This window comes from Cavia porcellus, unplaced genomic scaffold, assembly GCF_034190915.1.
Source record: "Cavia porcellus strain 051 isolate PalLab524CR breed Dunkin Hartley unplaced genomic scaffold, mCavPor4.1 scaffold_14, whole genome shotgun sequence".
In the NCBI taxonomy this organism is placed as follows: domain Eukaryota; kingdom Metazoa; phylum Chordata; class Mammalia; order Rodentia; family Caviidae; genus Cavia; species Cavia porcellus.
In genome coordinates, this window is record NW_026947497.1 from 17,086,616 (window position 1) to 17,104,829 (window position 18,214).

Sequence of the window (18,214 nt, forward strand, 5' to 3'; positions counted from 1 at the left end):
CATGGAGAACTCCAGGAGCCTGCAAGTCAGAAAAGCACAAGTGAGAAAAGACCCAGAAATACTGTAAGTAAAATCACCTGAGCCAAAATAAACCCAGCATTTGGATGCTAAATTCTGAAGGAAATCAGTACATAGCTATAATTATTCTGACAGTTCTCAACTCTGCTTCTTTATTTTCTCACATAAATATTAATCACAGGTTTTTGTATATTAATAACAAGTGACAGAGATTAGGAAAATAGAGACTTCTTCACAAGATAGTATAAATGCAAAAGGCTTTGTATCAAACAGAATCCATACTTAATTTCATCTCTGCAATTTACAAGTAGATACTTTGGGAATTTTACTTAAGCTCCCAGAACCTCAGTGTTCTCATCTGTAAAGCATAACTAAACATGCCTAACAAACACGAACTCAGTAGTGGTACTAATACTTCCTTGGCTCTCCTGTCGCCTTTAGGTCTTTACTGTAATGAACTCAGTAATCAACTCACTTGACTTTCTTGTACTGTTCTACATTGCTCTGGAAAATGGTCATCATGGCACTGCTTATTGGTATTCTGTTGTTATCATAGCCCGGGAAGGTCATTTGTGGGCTGAAACTTTTTCACCTTAGAAAAGCAGAAACCATGCAAGCAACTGAACACTAAGAAGAGATAAAAGGAATTTTGCACAAACCAAGACCTGTGCATCCAGGGGCAGCTTCCCTGGGCGTGAGTTTGTACAGCATTTTGATGGTTGTTTCCAACAGTTCTCTCCTTCCAGAGTTAGCAAGATGATAGACTGTTTGATTCATCACTGCACGTTCATCTGGCAGTTGCTCTTTTTTGGGTTACCTGTGCATTAATCTAGGACCAAGCCTCAATAATAGTAATATGGTGTTTGCCTGCCTAACAAACAATTGCTTCCACATCCTGCTCTATCCCAAACCTGCCCTAATCTTTAGCTGCCCACAGCTACCTAATAGACACTGTAAATGGGACAAGGAGAAACACAGAATTTAAAAACAAGTGCTCAGTTAGAGGAAGATCAATGTAGACCTTGTTTACCAGCTGGCTAAGTGCTCATGTTTACCCCTGGGCGGATAAGACTGCCTTTCATAGTCTGGTGGTGTGGGATTTGTTCGGTAGTAATATGGCAGGAGAGTCATCTTCTTTTCTCTTTTAGCTAATGGTGAAGAAATTGAAAATACAACTTTACTGAGCTCCAACAGTGGAAATAGTTTGGTACAGGGGTGTTAACAGTCTCTACCATCTCAATATACTACCAAAACACCAAGTTCTACTATTAGAATCCCATTATTTTCCCTGTAGGAGAAGGTGTCATATTTTGTCTTTAGTATCAATTAGTTTAAAATACAGCTTGAGAAAATATAAAATATCATTCCATTTTAATTAGAGTTAGGAAGAAGCACCAAAGACAGAATGATGCGTAGGCCAAAGGTAGGAACTAAGTTCTTGAGGGTAGAGGTATCTTCAGTAATTTATAAGGCAAAGGATGTGGGGGGTCAGGACGGAGTCCTGAGTCATAGAAATGCAGCAGTGGCGGCCCAGGAGAAAGGGATAGCAATAGCAACATAACAAATTAGGGTGGAGGAAAATTAATTTAGTACTATCTCTGTGCAGTTAACACAGAAATGAATTAGCTTTGACTTGATTTAAAACGAAAATACATTAACTTCCAAAATGTTCATTCTGACCATGCTTTATAATAGCCCCTGAGGTTTTGTTCAAAGTTTAGCATTTATGTCCTGAAGTTCATAGATAAAATGCGACACGCTGCCTTAAAACTATAATTTGAACATTTGTTCTTTCTTCTTTTTCAAAATAAATAATAACTCAAAAATCTAGTATGCATATACGAGCTTTAAAACTAAAGCAAGACAATTTTTAGTATGATCTACTTGAGAAGTGAACAAAACAAGTAAGATATTGCATCCTGTAAAACTTATTAAATCTTTAAAAAAATCTATTTTCACTTTGAAAACCAAAGTTAACATGTTTGTTGACTGTTTAGAATGTTATTTGACCTTTATAACTACATAAAACATAAAGTTGGAAACATGACGATAACCAAATAGGAAAACTGTGACTTTTCTTAGTCTGCTTTTCTTTTGCTAAATAATGCAATTAATTCTTCTAAATAATTAATTTTGACTAAAAGAAAAATAAGCATTTATTAAATTTTACTAATATAAAGAATTTCTAAAATTGCTGTATGTAAAACGTCCTTGCCTCTATGTTGCAGAGACTGTAATCTCCATTTTACAGATGAAAAAACTAAGAACTTAGAAGATTTGACTAATATCACACTACAGAAGCCAGAAATATAAGGATAATTGAATAATCTTGAGATGCAATTTAAGTTCATTGGCTTTGACTAAATAATTTCTTGGTAACTTATTGTCTTGGTTGCCTTTTCTGAGACAAAATACCTGATACCCAAAATTTAAAAAAGAAAAACTTATTTTGGCTCATAGTTGTAGAGGTTTCAGTCTGTAATCAGCTGGCCCCAAAGTAGAGTGGTGTGGCGGAAGGGCATCATTAAGGAGAAACTGTTCATGGAAGGCAGAAGGCTGCAAAGCAAGCAGTGACTCTCTGTCTGTTACCAGTTACCCTTTAGGGTAAGTAGCATTCACACCCAGGAGGAGTTTCCCATCATCCACTCTCAAAACTATGCCATATCAGTAAGTGGACTAATTTAGTAGTTACATTCCCTTGATTCCAGCATCACACACTCTAGATCCCCACCTCTGAAAAGCCTCACATATGCTTCCATGAGACTTTGAGGGGACATTTAGACACAAGCTATAACACTAGTCAATGATTTTAGTTTTCAGTGTTTGCTTAGAAGCAATTGTAGTAAGTAACTTAATTGATTAGATGTTATCTTAAACTTACAATCCTTGATTAGATACTGAAATTTGTAATATATTTCCATCTCATAAAATACTTCCTCCATAAATGGCTACTAGTTTCTTATACTTAAACCACTATTCATTTATTCCAACAAATTTCACATAACAAGAAGAGATATCCAAAATTATGCCAAACTACTGAAGCAGACAATTAACGTATGCAATTATAAATTAAACCCCAACTACTTCATCTATATGAATATTACATGCTATCATATCCCAGATGCAGTTCAAAATGCTGCAAATAGAGAAAAAGGCTAAACATTTTTGGAATTCTTATTTTGTTTTATTATTTTAAATTTATTTTATTTTTTATTTTAATTTTTTATTTTTTATTTTAAATGGGATAAAACCAAGAATAAAACCAGTCAAAACAAACCAGTGTAAGTGACACAGGATTTCAAAATAATATAAAATCAACAATATTACCATAAAGCTTCTTAATGTCCTTAAAATAGCTGCAGATACCTTCAGACATAGTGAAAATCAAACAACAGACTAGAACCAACAAAAATGATACAATGAATGCAATAAAGGACTTCAAAACCAGATATATTATGGCTACCATAACATATCTTGCTATCTTTGAAATAGTTGTTCTAGCCATTGGATATAACAAAACAAAACAGAACAAAACCCCAACCCAACAAAACAATGAAAGTGACACAAGACTTCAGAATAAGATGATAGGGAATTAACAATGGCCACCACCCTCAGAAAGAGATCCCACCTCGATGCCACACTGTGTACCACCATCCTCTGAATAGCTGATCAGACCACTGGCCCTACATCTGCAAGGTCAGTGAAACCCTAAAACCCCACAAGCATGAAATTGCTTTTCACCTCAATAGCTCTCATCATAGTCTATGTTTCTCCAGATCAGCTGGTCACTCACAGTGTGGAGTGGGATATTGGCTCTTCTTTTTTGGCCAGCCCATGCAATGGAAGGGGCTAGGGCCTGGCTATCCCCCGGCTGATGGCGGCCCATACATGGCGCTCGTTCGCAGGGAAGGCTCGCTTCTTGGTGTGGCTTTGTTTTCTGCCCCCACAATCCATGAACGGCACTGCCTCCTAAATTTTCTTAAATCTGGTTTTTGTTTGTTTTTCTTTTGTCAAAGTGCTGGAGATCAAACTCAGGGCCTTTGTACATTAGGCAAGTGCTCTCCTATTGAACTGTATCTTTAGTTTAGGAGTTTCTTTTCTTTTTCCTTTCCTTCTTTCTTTCTTTGGTGTGTGTGTGTGTGTGTGTGTGTGTGTGTGTGTGTGTGTGTGTTGCTGAGGACTGAACCCAGACCCTTGAGTATACAAGGCAAGAGCTCTAACACCAAGCCACATACCCAGCCCAGAAGTTTCCATTTTAATAGGAAAAAGATATATCAGGTAAATAGGTGTTTACATGAATAGGAAAGCAAATAGAGGATGGATAGGTAAATTTTTAAAAGCTAAAATCTTCTATGGCAAACATTGACAGTTGTCCACTCAGTGACCATTACTTTCTTTGTAAATTACTCCTGACTTTGACTCCATAGCAACATAGAATACAAACTACATATCCCTGCATTTCTCCTTTGAGCTACATATGGCTATGTGACTAAGCTTTGCCAAGTGTAATGTAAACAGGAAAGGTACGAACATTATAAAGACATGTTCTAGTGGTGCATTTCTGTGCACACCTGTAGTCCTAGCACTCTCGGAGGATGAGGCAGGGGGACTGAACATTCAAGACCAGCCTCAGCAACTTAGCTACCTAGAGAGATTCTGTCTCAAAGTTAAAATTTTAAACAGGGTTGAAGATGAACCTCAGTGCAAAGGCCCTGGGTTCAATCCCAAGTCAGAAGCACATGTGTGCGCACACACACACGCACACACACACACATGTTCACACACTTAACACATTTTGAAAGGAAGACAGTGTGCCTTTCCATTTCTCGTTATTTTTTCTTTGTCCTGCTGGCTAAAGCACAAATATACTAATGGGCCCCAACAGGTCTCCGAGGGTCAGTATTTTAAGAAAAATACAGCAAAAAGGTAGAAGGTACACGCATCTGTGATAATTAGGTCAGCCATTTCACCATACCTCGTGTTTACCTGTGAAGCAGAGCCTGTCTTTTTGTTCGTTTCCATTTAGAGGCATTTCTGTTACTGCCATTTGGCTTTCATTTTGACTTACATGAAAAGATATAGAAACATGAAGCAGGATGAGGACTAAAGGGCTGTAGGCAAGATGCCTGGGGAAGGTTTTCATAAAGACTCAGTACTGGAGCAGAGTCCTGAGTGTGCAAGAAAGTGAGCCACATGGAGTAGGTGTAGCATGTTCTGGAAAATAAGAAGTTGTAAAAGAAAATTCCCAGAGGAGAGAATGTGTTTCTGTGCCCAAAGATCATGAAGGGTGGCCAAGATGGGGAAGTTTGCAAATCTCTTTCCCACTAATCCCCTAAATAGAAGTCCTTAATTTCAAGCCTTCAGGAGAGTGGTTGACTTTACAGGTACTGTTCCTTATGGAGTCTCTTCAAAAAGTGAGACCCAAATATAATTCTAAGTACTTTTAGTACTCAGTTTCATAGTTCAACCTGTAACTGTCCATTTCAAACTTCTTCCATTTCAACTTTAAATGTTACCTATTTTTATAAACCTAGCATAAATTCTAAGGTTTGGGTAAGGGTTAGCCCTAACCTTGATTTGTTTGTTTGCTTTTGATAGATATTATTGTCCACACTGCTAATTTTAATGACAAATCACCTATCATTCTATTTTGGTTTATGTACGTGCTGCTCATTAATATGTAACATAAGAATTATGTCTTACAAATCTTTAGTTCTTTGAGATAGAGTCTAGCTAGGTAGTCCAGGTTGGTTTTAAATGCACTGTGTACTCCAGGCTGGTCTTGAACTCACAGTTCTCTAGAGTGCCGGGATTACATGCATGTGTCTCCAGGCCTAGTTTTGTAGTTTTAAAAACCCCTTTTGTCAATGACGTCTTCAAATAAAAGGTGTTTGATAAAAACTTTTGCATGTCCGGTGAATGAATATTTCATCCAGCCATTTGACAAACTAGACACACAATGGAGAGAACCTAATCTTTCCCCGTTCCTCCCTTTCGCCAGGAAGATATGAGTAGCTGAAGTATTTGTGCTATATATAGTCAGCTGATGTCAGCTGGATGCCGGTCCCTGCAGAAAGCCTCAGTCCCCAGTTTGAGTCAGAGCTGGGGACCATGCCGTCCCAGGTTCAAGGATAAAACCCACTGGGCCCAAGTGCCATCCATATTCATCTCCAGAGTCTTCCTCTACAGTTGGGAGTCAGCCCTGCTGAAAAGCACAGTCCTGCAACAAGGTGAGTAAATTGTTTCCTAAAATGTTGTATTAGTCAGTTGCTCTAGGAGGCTCAGAGCTGTGACTCACAAATGAGCATTCTTTGCTTTGAAAGACAGCTGTTGGTGCCAATATTAAAATGCTACCACCAGAGAGTTGTGGGCTAATCTGTGTCTCCTTCATTCTTGTAGTTTTGCTGCAAGTGATGTAGTGTGATGCTCATACAAATGAAGACCAGCAAGGAAACAATAACAGATTAAAAATACACCATGGAAAAGAGAGAGGGTGGGGGGAGGAGGCTGCTCTTCCACTGCCTAATGACCATTGTACTAATGTACAGATAAGGCTGGTCTCAAACTCTGAGTGTCATCCTCTGTTCACGTTACCCGTGGATGAATAACATGCTCTGTCCCCAGACAATGAATGCATGTTAAAGTCTCTGTGGGAAGCAAGCATAAATTCTTACAAAAGAATAAGATGTTCTCTTCCAAAGGGAGGATTATAAAACACCAATTGAGCTCTTCACATTTTTCAATAATGTCCCTTTATTTTTAACAGGGAGCAAAAAACCATGTTATCACATAGTGCCATGGTGAAGCAGAAGAAAGAGCAAGCATCAGCCATCATGAAGGAAATCCACAGAAATGGTATCCCCAAACCCCTTCATCTCATTTAGACAGCTCAGCATTCGAGAGAGGCTTCTGTATGTTGGTTACTACTTAACATGGTTTACTTCCTTCAAATACTTGCCGATCTATCCTGAGAAACCTGGGGCTCTCGGGTGCCTGTAGAAAGGCCTCTGGTAATGAATCCTTTTGTAGTCATCCTTGCTCGTTTGGAAGCTATTTTCAGATGAACAACTGCTGTAAAAGGAATGAAGCAGTCTGACAGCTGATGCAAATTCTGCTTGGGTTGCCTCGCATATTATTAGTTAATATCACTCATTTTTTGGATAGGCTTCAAGCAATCTTGTGTTTATTATCCATTCTATATAGTCTATCTTGATTTCTTTTGTCTTATATGATGTTAATCATTTAAAATGTATTTAACATCTTTTTATGAAAGCAACGGATTGAATCAGAATTAATAACCATTGCTAAAAGCAACCTATGTTTTCAATTTTTGATTCATTAATACATTTTGCGTGCAAAACCTACTTTTATTTATAAATCCTGAAAGGAATAAAAAGTTTTTATGGTCTTAAAACATCAACTCAAAACATATTTAGTATGTATTAGGTGCAAAGTATTATTCTACTCTGTCTTTTTCAGGGAATATTTGCAAATAGTTCTAGAAATCCTTGTTTTACACCTCACATTTTGGTATCATAGAAGAAATTCAATTTTGTTTATGAGCAAAAAATAGCATCAATTTTTAAGTTTGGGTAGAATATCGAAGTCCTTCTAAGGGCTGATTTGCACCATTCCAGACATATTTGTGGAATTTTCAGAAAGTACCTTTGTGTCATCTGTATTGGCAAAGGAGTACAGCCTTTTCCTGTGGTAATATTGAGACTTATACACAGGATATGGGGAGGCAGTTGAAACTGGGTTGAGTACTGTGTTTTCATGTTACAGCTTCTATAAAGCAAGTTGAACAGAACCAAAGATGTTTATGGGCTCCCCATACAATGACATCTAAAAGGTCTCATTATTAAGTTTTGTTTTCTATTTTCTGCAATACAAAATTTCAATTTGGTTCTCATAGTTTATTATAATGTTGAATTAATTTAGAATAAAATGGGAAAAATTCTGAACCAGATACCAGAACTGAAACTGTATCAATTCAAAGTTGTAAAGTCTGTGCTTCTTTAAGTTTGTATGCACCTTTTTTGTCTTTCTTGCTTCAGGTATTTTACTTGAAATTGTTTATACAGTTTTCCTGCTCATTAAGGAAAAAATTAGATAATCACTTGAAGTTGAAACTAATTTGTCTTAAAACTAGAGTTTGGGTGTGGGGGCGCACACTTGTAATCCCAGCACTTGGGAAGCTGAGGCAGGAGGACTGATGTGAGTTCAGGCCAGTTTGGGCTACAAAGAGAGTTCAAGGCCAGCCTGAACTGCATAGCAAAATGCTGTTTCAAAAAAGACTGAATAAATAAATAAAAACAAACAAAAAAATAGACTTTAGATTTTCCAATTGAATAATAATATAATTAAGAATTACAAATAAATAATAAATAAACTCATTTAAGTTATTTTCACTTTATAGCATTGATTCTACTCTGTGTTAGCCCTGGTCTAGACTTATAAAGGTAAAAAGTCTTTTTAATTTTTTTTTTAGAATTACAGCTATTGCTTTCATAAAATATATAGGAGAAAAACATAATGATACCCCAAGGAGGAAAGAATCCTGAAAACTACACCTCACCGCCAGGAAATCTAGATGCTTAAGACTGGCAAAGCCTCCTCCCAGCTCATATGAGCTCCAGCCCCGGACAAGGTGTCATATGCCCTGCCCTTGCCATAGCTCATAGCCCAGATAGCCCAGGGATAATTAGACTCATCCCAGGGCAAACAGCTGGAGCACTTTGTCAAGCAGCTCAAACACCTCATTTCCCTCTTCTTCTGACATCATTCATGAAGTTTACGATTTGTACTCTACATGGTGTTTAGACCTCTGGAGCTGCTGGGGTGGGAAAGGGGGTCATTTTTCCCACTAAGGATACATACATGAAAAAACTTTAAAGAAACACTTCTTTTTAAAAAGCCTCAATACAGTTACACGCATTCCAGCAGTAAAAATCAGGTAATTTAATACAAAATATGCAACTGTTTTGATCTTGATTTTAAGAATAACTAAATAATCAAATCCAGGCAAGATCACACTTTATGGCAAGCCCCTTTGTAATTCCCCATTTTTTGTGTGCATCAGGATACTTTTGCAGTATTAAACTTAGTTTTAGTGTTGTATACCCCCAAAACATTTAGCCAGTAGGAAAATGAAATGTGACAAGGAATCAGTTAGACATGGAGTGCAAATTCAGGGTATAGAAAGCAGACTACAGCTGGTGAGTCTTTGACTTAAATCAGTAGAAAAATACAGCAAATAGGGAGAGTTTTATACCCAATCATCTATTCTACAGGAGAAATAACCTTAAAGAATTACTAAAAAAAATCCATCCTTGGGCTATAGGTGCTGATGGGATAGGATGAATTTTAAAAGATAGGTAATTTCCAGTTTCTACTAAGTATATCTATAATATTGCTCCTTATAGATGTATTTTGATTTGGTGTTAAATTATACACTGGAAGCAAATATACCTTATGTCCAATAAATAACTGGTATAAAGTCTCCCTGTCACTAAGGTTGTCTGCTCTGAGGTTGACCTTTCTCGTGCTGCCAGTGATGAATGACTATCATTGTCTTCATCATATTAGCAGTCAAGCTACTGGTAGAGCTGTCCTGCGTTACTACTGTGACAAAGTTCTACAAAAGTAGCTCAGCCACAGTTGCTAACACCAAACAAATGCTGTTGTAAAAGACAAGAACACCAGAAGTATTTTGCAATACTCTGTGCATAAATTCATTGTGAGGACAAGATGGCCTGTAACTCATCAGTCCTGTGCAGTCATCCTGGATTTGTAGATGTTTTCCAGTGTGCATCATACGTCTCTCTCCCTCAGTGACTCATTTCCAACTTGAAGACTGGAGGAGCAAGAGGACTCACGAAGGATAAAGGGATAGGAAGTAATAAATAGAGCAAGAGATGTAGGGAGCAGAGACTGCAGTGAAAAGCTGCATCCTGGAGCTACTGGGATCTGTTTAGAAATGGTCAGGAAAAATAACTGGAATTTAATTACCCTAAAAGAAACTGGGAAGACAACATGCCCTGACTTTCAGCATAGATTTGTTGCTGACAGTTCAAAATGAGAGCTCCAGAAATAGGAAAGAAGACCACAGAGCCTCGTTGGGCTGCTTCTGTAATCACCCTGCAGTGTTGTCACCTGGACTCTGCGTGGGTGGGTGGGGACGACTTTTTTTGGGTATGCTTTTGGTTTGTTTTTGTTTTACTTTGCAGGACTGGCAAACAGCTTTCCCCCACACTCAGACGAGAACTGGGCAGATTATTTTTGTAATTTCAGGAAAAGAGTTTAGCTTTGTGGTCTGAAAACAGGAAGCCCAGGTTCTCAATGGAGTGCTGCTGTTGATAGGGAATCAGAGCCCTGGGTTCCAGGCCTGGCCTCTGAGCCCTCACTACAAAAACAAGGCAGGCTGGGCTGCCTGACACATCTAACTCGAAAACTCCACGGTTATACTGTGCTCCATACTGAAGTCAGAGATCAGTATTTTGGAGTTTTTTCACCAGTAACAAAAGAAATGATAATAGTGAAATAAATTGCAAGAACACGTTGAAAATGTACAGAGTCTAGAATTTCAGGGTAAAGGTTATATGAAGCTCTCTCCGACCTTTCCTTAAGTGCCCACATCCAAACTACTTAACTTTCAACACCAAGAAGAAGCTAGGAAGGCCAGATATACCTCACATCAGATATAAAAAGCCAGGGATAAAAGCAATGATTTAGTGTATATGTTTGTGAGTTTTGTTTTATTTAATAATTCACGTTAGAATTCCCATATCTCCAAGAAAAAAAGCACCTAAACTTAAAAGGTCTTCCAAAAAACTTACCAGAGCTCTAGGCTAAATCATATTTTACACTAAAGTTGAAACTGTGGAGTTTAATTCTAGCCGTTCTAGTCCATTGCCCTACTGTTCTTTCTTTTTCTATCCCTCTTTCTTTTCTTTCTTTCCTCTTTTCATCTTTTCTTTCAGAAGAGTTTAATTCTAGCTGTATCATTTCATCATCTTAGTTGTTTTGTTTTGAGCCAAACTCAAAAGTTGAGCAGGGCTCAAATTTGCAATCCTCCTGCTTCAGCTTCCCAGTTACCTGGACTTGGAGGCACCTGCCATGTGCCCAGCTTCATTATCCTGGTTTTTCTCTCTACTATGTTGTTAGTATACATTCTGTAAATAGTAACAAATATTCCATTTGTACAGTTTCATGTGGATAATCCAATACACTGGTAATCTTAAATGTTTAGATAATTTTTACATCTCCTAAATTATATTTTCATTATTGACACAGTTTTGCAAACTATATGAAATAGTCTCAGAACTCAAAATCATGACAAAAATACATGAAATAGGAAAACAATATAGATGGGTTTCAAAACTTTTTTTAATCTATAAAAAATTTATCAAAAAAAACCCTTTTTATCCATTGGAATTTTTCAGGCATTACCCCAAATTACAATCTGAGTTATGATATTTTGTTATGTATAATATTTATATGTTATATATATTTTTACTTTATATAGTAATACATATTTTATGGGTTACTATTCTAGTCATATAGGTTGACAGTAAATAGGCAGAAAAGTCCCAAGCAAGTGTAGACAGAATCTCTTTGTCTTAATAAGACTTATACATAAATAAGTAAATAAATAAGCCAACCTTAATGGAAATTATCTTCACCCAGCTTCCTCCCAGGGTTTTATTTATTCTATCAGAATGACAACTGACAGTTAAACACAGAGAAATAGTTTTAAGGGACCTTTTGTATAACTACAATAATTTGTAAGTGGATATATTTCAAACTATGGATTGGATTCACTGATCTAACTACAATTTTGGATCACTATAAATGACACCAGTAGGAAAGTATGCTTAGCAATATTATTTTCAATAGATGATCTAATGCCACAAAGACAACGTTTTAAGCCAGACAGCAAGGTTGTGTACCCTGAATAAGACATGTCATTTATCAGGCATTAAGATTAAACGCACTGGTAAATCCCCATGCAGGGTTTTACAATAAGAAGCTGGAGACAGCTGAACTCGGGATCTCTCCGCTCAGTTGACAGCATTCTTCACTGAAAGTCTGAGCAATGTGTGTGATCTTACATTAGATTCTCAACTCACAAGTGGTCCTGGAACTCCTGTTTCATTGACGTCATAAACTTAACTATTTAAAAGGGTCAGAAGGAAGCCTTGGATAATTTAGTTTATGTCCTTTGTTTATTTATGCAAAGTATGTTGATTTAAAACATTCTTGACATTGATGGATATGCCCAGTAGCATGCCAGTAAATATTTAACAACTAGTTCTGTGGGGAGAAAAAATACTTTGCACTGTATAATTTGCCAATTTGTGTGCTGGACATAAAACTACTGTGACCAATTTCAAGTTACCATCTTGGAGCCTCTAAATGCAACATTACAAAAATACTATGCCCTACAGTTATGTGATAGAAAATACTACAGTGTTGCCAACCATGCAGATGCAACAGATATAAATAACCTGAAAGCATATATAATAGCAAAAAGTAGCAAAAAGATTATAACTTGGTATTTTTGCATAATTTTGCTGTTTTTAATGTGATTTGTTTAATAACTAGATGTATATAATTCAATTTCAAGAATGATGGTTTTGCTGTAAGTACTGAAAATTCCCGAAAATGTAAGCATTACCTCCTGTGAATCAGTGCAAGCTCCAGGGAGTGATCATTCAGTGCTTCTCACCTAAGACATCTGAAATACCTTCAGTCACTTACGTAGTCACTTACAGCCAGTTAACATTGGAGGAGGAGGACTTAAAGGTGATGAAGAGGAATGTGATGAGTAAGAAAAGAGGTTGCAAGCTGGTCAATTATTGTGTGTGCCTCTTTTGCACATTTGTGACTCACAGCGGATGGGGCAGTGTTTGTGGAGCGTTGCTGTGGAGTTGACTATTTCTTGTAAACCTGAATGAGTATGTAGCTAGGGGTAAATGCATTTTTAAAAATATTTCTTCTCTCTCTCCTTTTTTCTTTTTGAGATATCACTTCTGGGCATCTAGGTGAGCGAGTCTTACCCTTCCCTACAACTCCATCTTTAATGTGCATTCTGAACTTACATCAGTAAGATAAGAGAGAGTGGCTGTATCAGTTTGAACGCTTTTAGTTGAACATAACTGAAAACCAGAAACTAGTTCAAACAGCAGAGAAAACTTACTGGTTTGCACAAATGCAAAGTCCAGAGGCGATGTGCAAAGCCTGGTCCTACAGTGTATGTGTGGACCACGTGGCTGGTCTCTACTCTGATTTTCTTGGGTCAGCATTATCTCAAACCTGGCTTTATTACTCGATCATGTCTTTATAGACATGCCAGCAGTTTCCTAATCAATATAATTCGTCCTGACATCCAGTAAGAAAGGAGAGGATCTTTGGTACATTTGCAGTGAAGGGTGCATCTATTCCTGCTCATTGGCCTTGGTCAGATTACATACTTGGACCAATCACAAAAGTGACTAACTCCCATCAACAAATCACAGAAGACTTGCAAAACTCAGGGGCTACTAAAACTCACATGGTCACTTTAGAAACATTAGTGGAGTCACTCAAATAAGTGCTGTTAGGAAGAAAGAAGCCAGTTTCCAAATTTTTGTCTTGGGGCCCTCAAATTAAACTTCTGCCATAACTTGAAACTTTGAACTTAAAGAAAATCAGTATAATATGTTATTCTTACTTGTTGGTCCTGCTTTAATTTAATTGTTTATAACACAAATTGCTCCAGCTGATAACAGGAAAAAGAGAAAGGGAGAAATCCAATTCTTATTTTGGTTTCCTCACTGAAAATCCTTATAGCTTTCATTGTAAGGAGAATGCTCCCATTGTTATAAAGATTGTCATCTCTGCATTCTATAGTGTTTGCCTCTTTGGGATGCTCTATATTTCTTAAATTGTGCCATTAGAGAGGCTTCTCAGGAAAAAAACGTTTGTTTAAAAACATTACTTGTAACACATAATTACATGTGTAACTCTAAAAAGAGGTTTGGTGGACAAAAGTCTGTTTCTTTTTTTTATTTTTCTGTATTAGTCGTCTGTTTTCCTCCTTTTCCTTCCCTTCTTCTCCTCCATCAGTTGAACTCTAGTTGCATTTCAAGACAAGTTTCTCTTTCTTCTAGTATCATACTAATTACAATGAGTCACACTGCATCTCTTGTATCCTTTATGATCCAGAGGGAGCTTCCTATCATGATTCCAAGAATCAAACAAGTTGAAATAACCCACTCCTGTCACTGTCTAGTATATTGAGTGATACTCCTACAACCACTGAAAACAACCCAGGTTTTCCTTCCATGTTACAAACCCACAATGACAGAGATGCCAAATATAAAGACAGTCCGTAGAACCCAGCCAAGCCGCCAGATGATCCCAAGATGTCTCAGCTCATGAAATACCCTCATTCCCTCTGCTCTGTCTTAATCCTTTCCTGTAGGCTTTCTCTACTAACCTTGGAAGCTGTAAAGCACAGTTTTGTGTTGTGTTTGTTTTAACATATTAGAGATCCAGATCAAGCATTATTTTGGGAAGAGGCAGAAGTCTGAGGTTCCCCCTTGGCCCTCACTGAAACTTGAAGGTATCCTACTGGTTACTGAAGAGAAAGCACAGGAGTTGAGACTCCCACCCTGTCTCCAGGAATACTGCAGGAAGAGCTTATTACAGGGCAGCAGGGAAGAAAGTTCCAGCCTTCCACGAGCTACCAGGAGTGCTGGTAATCCAGGCTACAGGCTTGCAGAGGGAAGCTCTGGGCTGTCCATTTGGTCTTTGTTAACATCTGTGGTGAGAGGGCCAGGGGTTTTTCTGTGATGCTTGGCTAAAGTACAGTGGCTGTTGTCTAAATATTTTCTATCCTGTGAGGCTGCTCTTTTCCTGGCCCTTTGACTAGAAGAACAGACTTTTGTTGGAGCTTTATGGTTTCTAGCCTTTGGTGTTCCTGCATTGCCCGTTCCTTCAGGTTCAAGTCTGAGATACGTGAAGCTGAAGAAAACCCGAGGAAACCATTGCCGTGTTCCTCCTGGGCTCTTAGCCGGCTGCCTTCTCCTCTTCACTTCTCTAAGTTTTCATACTCTTCCTTTATACATCATGCCCAGGATTTTTATTTGTGCTTAATCAATGTATAGGAAAGAAAGAATGTGTCTACCCCATCTTCCCAGATGCAGAAGTCTAATACTAAGACTTTAATGGAATTCCTCTCCATGTAGTATTAAAACATGTAAAGAAATTGATCTTTTCAAAGAAAAATGGAAAGAATACTAAATAAATGATTCTGTTTTATACTAAACATTCCCAAAAGCCTAATTATTATGGCTAACCCATCATATCATCTAAAGACTGTTGCTTCAAGCAATCAAAGTAATTACTTTCTTTGTGGCCTAATTTTTCTTCCTGAGCATTTAACAGCAGTCTTCAGTTGCAAAAGGATTCTGTGGACTACACAAAAAACATATTCCTGATTCTAGAAGGAAAGGAAGGAATCTCATCTCTTTTGAATTTTGGAAAAGCACTTTAGTAACAGAAATAGAAAATAATACTATTTTCTGAACAACTACTAATTTTAGACACATGGGGCCCAAATATTAAAGTATAAAGAAAATTCAGGCCATAAAACAAATGTGATTCTGTATTATGGGAATATACATAAGCCATGAACATCCACACAGATATTTTAGAGAAGTAACTCACAGAAATGGCATTTGAGTTGGGTGGGAAGGGTGGCCATTCAGTACTTATCATCTGCCTACGTTACATAAATTTCTTAGTGCTGAGTACAGGATGAATAATATTTAGACTCAAACTGGGAAATAGGGTGATGTGAAAGGGTAGCTATTTCAGTAACAGGGACAGCTCAAACTGACACATTAAAAACAAGAGGACAAAAGCAGAGCTTCTTAGTATAACAATGAAGCAGTGCTGTTTGAAAACTCAGTAAATGTAGAAATAAACCATAGTAATAGTAATTAGTTAATTTGTATTCACTTTATTTGCCTGGTACTAGGCTAAATGATTTATATGAGGAATTTCATTTAATTCTATTAATACTTTGTAGTACATATTATTATTAGTAGTAGTATTATTATATGTGCTTTAGAGACAAGGAAATTGAGGTTTAGGCAAAATAAGTAACATACACATGTTTATGCAGTTAGAACTTGGTGGAAGCAGTATTTGACCTAATGTTGCATGACTAGGAGCCCATATTTAAATTGCTACAACAGCAGACAACAAATTATGAAATTTAGGAAAGCACTAGAAAATGTTTACTTTGAGTTTTTCATGCAAATGAAACTGTTTTACAGATGTAGACGGCATTGACCTTGGCAAGAAAGTCAGTATCCCCCGAGATATCATGTTGGAAGAATTGTCCCATCTCAGTAATCGCGGTGCCAGGTTATTCAAGATGCGTCAAAGAAGATCCGACAAATACACATATGAAAATTTCCACTATGAAACTAAAGTACAAATAAATGTAAGTGCAACTTGACCACGTGGCATCTAAATGAATGGGTGACATATGTAGCTCTGTATGTATTATTATATTCTCCAAAAAGTTACTCTGCTTAGTTTCTTTCAGTTGACTCTGTTAGACATTTTTTATTCGTGATAGTGAATACTTTAGGTGGTTAGACAAAAGCAGTGTTATGTATGATACAAGCATGGGACATGGTAAGCTTGTAGATCTGGCACTGAGAAACTGATTTGTTCTGCTGAAAGGAGAGAGAGGGAACAGAGAGAAGTGGTACTAAAAGTTTCCATGGTCTTATCGCCACTAGTTAAATGTTTCAGATGGAAACACTTCCAAAGCACATAGCGCTCCACAAAGCAAGGATAAGCATTTTACTGGCTCAGTACACACTGTCCCTGAAAAATGCCTGGGAACTGCACACTCAGTGTCCTGGTAAGGCACCTCTTCCACGCTGCATATGGAAGTCTAATACCTACTAATGACAAAACCAATGTGGGTATAACTTTGGATGAAGATTTCCTCAACTGTAAGATAAAAAATCAAATTAATTAATTTATATTTTACATATGGTATTAACATTGTATTCATTTAGACTATTACTTGGAGTTGCTGTAGAGGAAGAAGTTCATAGTAGGAAGGTGATCAGCTTTGGGAAAATGGTTTTAAAAATCAAACACCAGGCATGAGGAACCAAACATGAATTGTGTATAGGCCTAAACTTGAAAAGCTTGTAGAAAAGATAACAAATAGGTTTTATTTACTGAAGGTTTTCTTTCTATAGCTATGAAAGAAAGCTCTTTATGTTTCCTTATGAATATCAACTTCAAAGGTCACCAGTTGCAGTCGCTAAGAAGTTGTTTTGAATGGAGAGTTCACTTGTCACAAAAGATGGGTTTTACTAAATTCTTCCACTAGAATTACTAAAACAATCTATAAAAAGTAACATGCTCACTCACAAACAACAAAGTTTGCTAATTTCCAAAATTTCTATTTCTCTTGCTCTGCTTATTAAGGGGCTGAGAGGATATTTTAAATGAAAGCGTGGGGAGCTTGGGACATAGCTGAGTGAAACAGCACTTGCCTCAAATGTGTGAGATCTGGGTTCAGTCCCCAGCACTGGAAAAAAAAAAAAGGTGGTAAATAAAAAAAAAAAATTCACATTAATAACCATCTTTCACATCTTTGGGTTAAGTGGTTAATTTGTAGATTCAATTAGACATCAAATCACACCCATAGTAGTTAGGATTTGAAGGATGATTTTTCACTTGAATTTATGGATAAAAATGTTCTGTTACCCCGTAACTATGCACAGTATCCTCTTATCAGAAAATGCCCGTGGCTAACACAGTGTGAGCTGAAAATAATCCCTACTTCATCTGACATAGTCTGATTATATAATCACGTTCTTTTAATAATGACAACAGAAGACACTTCATAAAATAATTTAAAATAAGGTAGCTTAAAGAAAGTCTTGGCTGGGGATTTAGCTCAGCGGCGTAAGTACCTGCCTTGCAAGCAGGCGGTCGTGAGTTCCATCCCTAGTACCGATAAAAATGAAAAAGACAAAAAAAAAAAGAAAGTCTTGAAAAATCATCTACAAGGCTAGACATGTGAGCAAATGAATGATGCCAATTTTCCTAACATCTACTTACAACTCTAAGAATAGTACTCTAACTACAGTTCCGGAGAAAGATACAAGGA

The 18,214-nt window shown here is 37.2% G+C and overlaps 1 protein-coding gene across 2 annotated transcripts in view; it reads left to right on the forward strand.

Annotated features, from left to right (window-relative positions):
- Positions 1-6,055: 6,055 nt before the first annotated feature.
- Positions 6,056-18,214, forward strand: part of Myoz2 (myozenin 2) — a 40,310-nt gene continuing 28,151 nt past the window's right edge. The window contains exons 1-3 of one of the 2 annotated variants that reach the window (XM_003476818.3): positions 6,056-6,248; positions 6,785-6,873; positions 16,347-16,516. In XM_003476818.3, coding sequence (XP_003476866.1) covers positions 6,798-6,873; positions 16,347-16,516 — 246 coding nt within the window. In that variant the 5' untranslated portion in view covers positions 6,056-6,248; positions 6,785-6,797. Of the gene's footprint in view, positions 6,249-6,784; positions 6,930-16,346; positions 16,517-18,214 lie in introns of those variants that run through there. The other variant, XM_013140798.2, reaches the window with a different exon arrangement.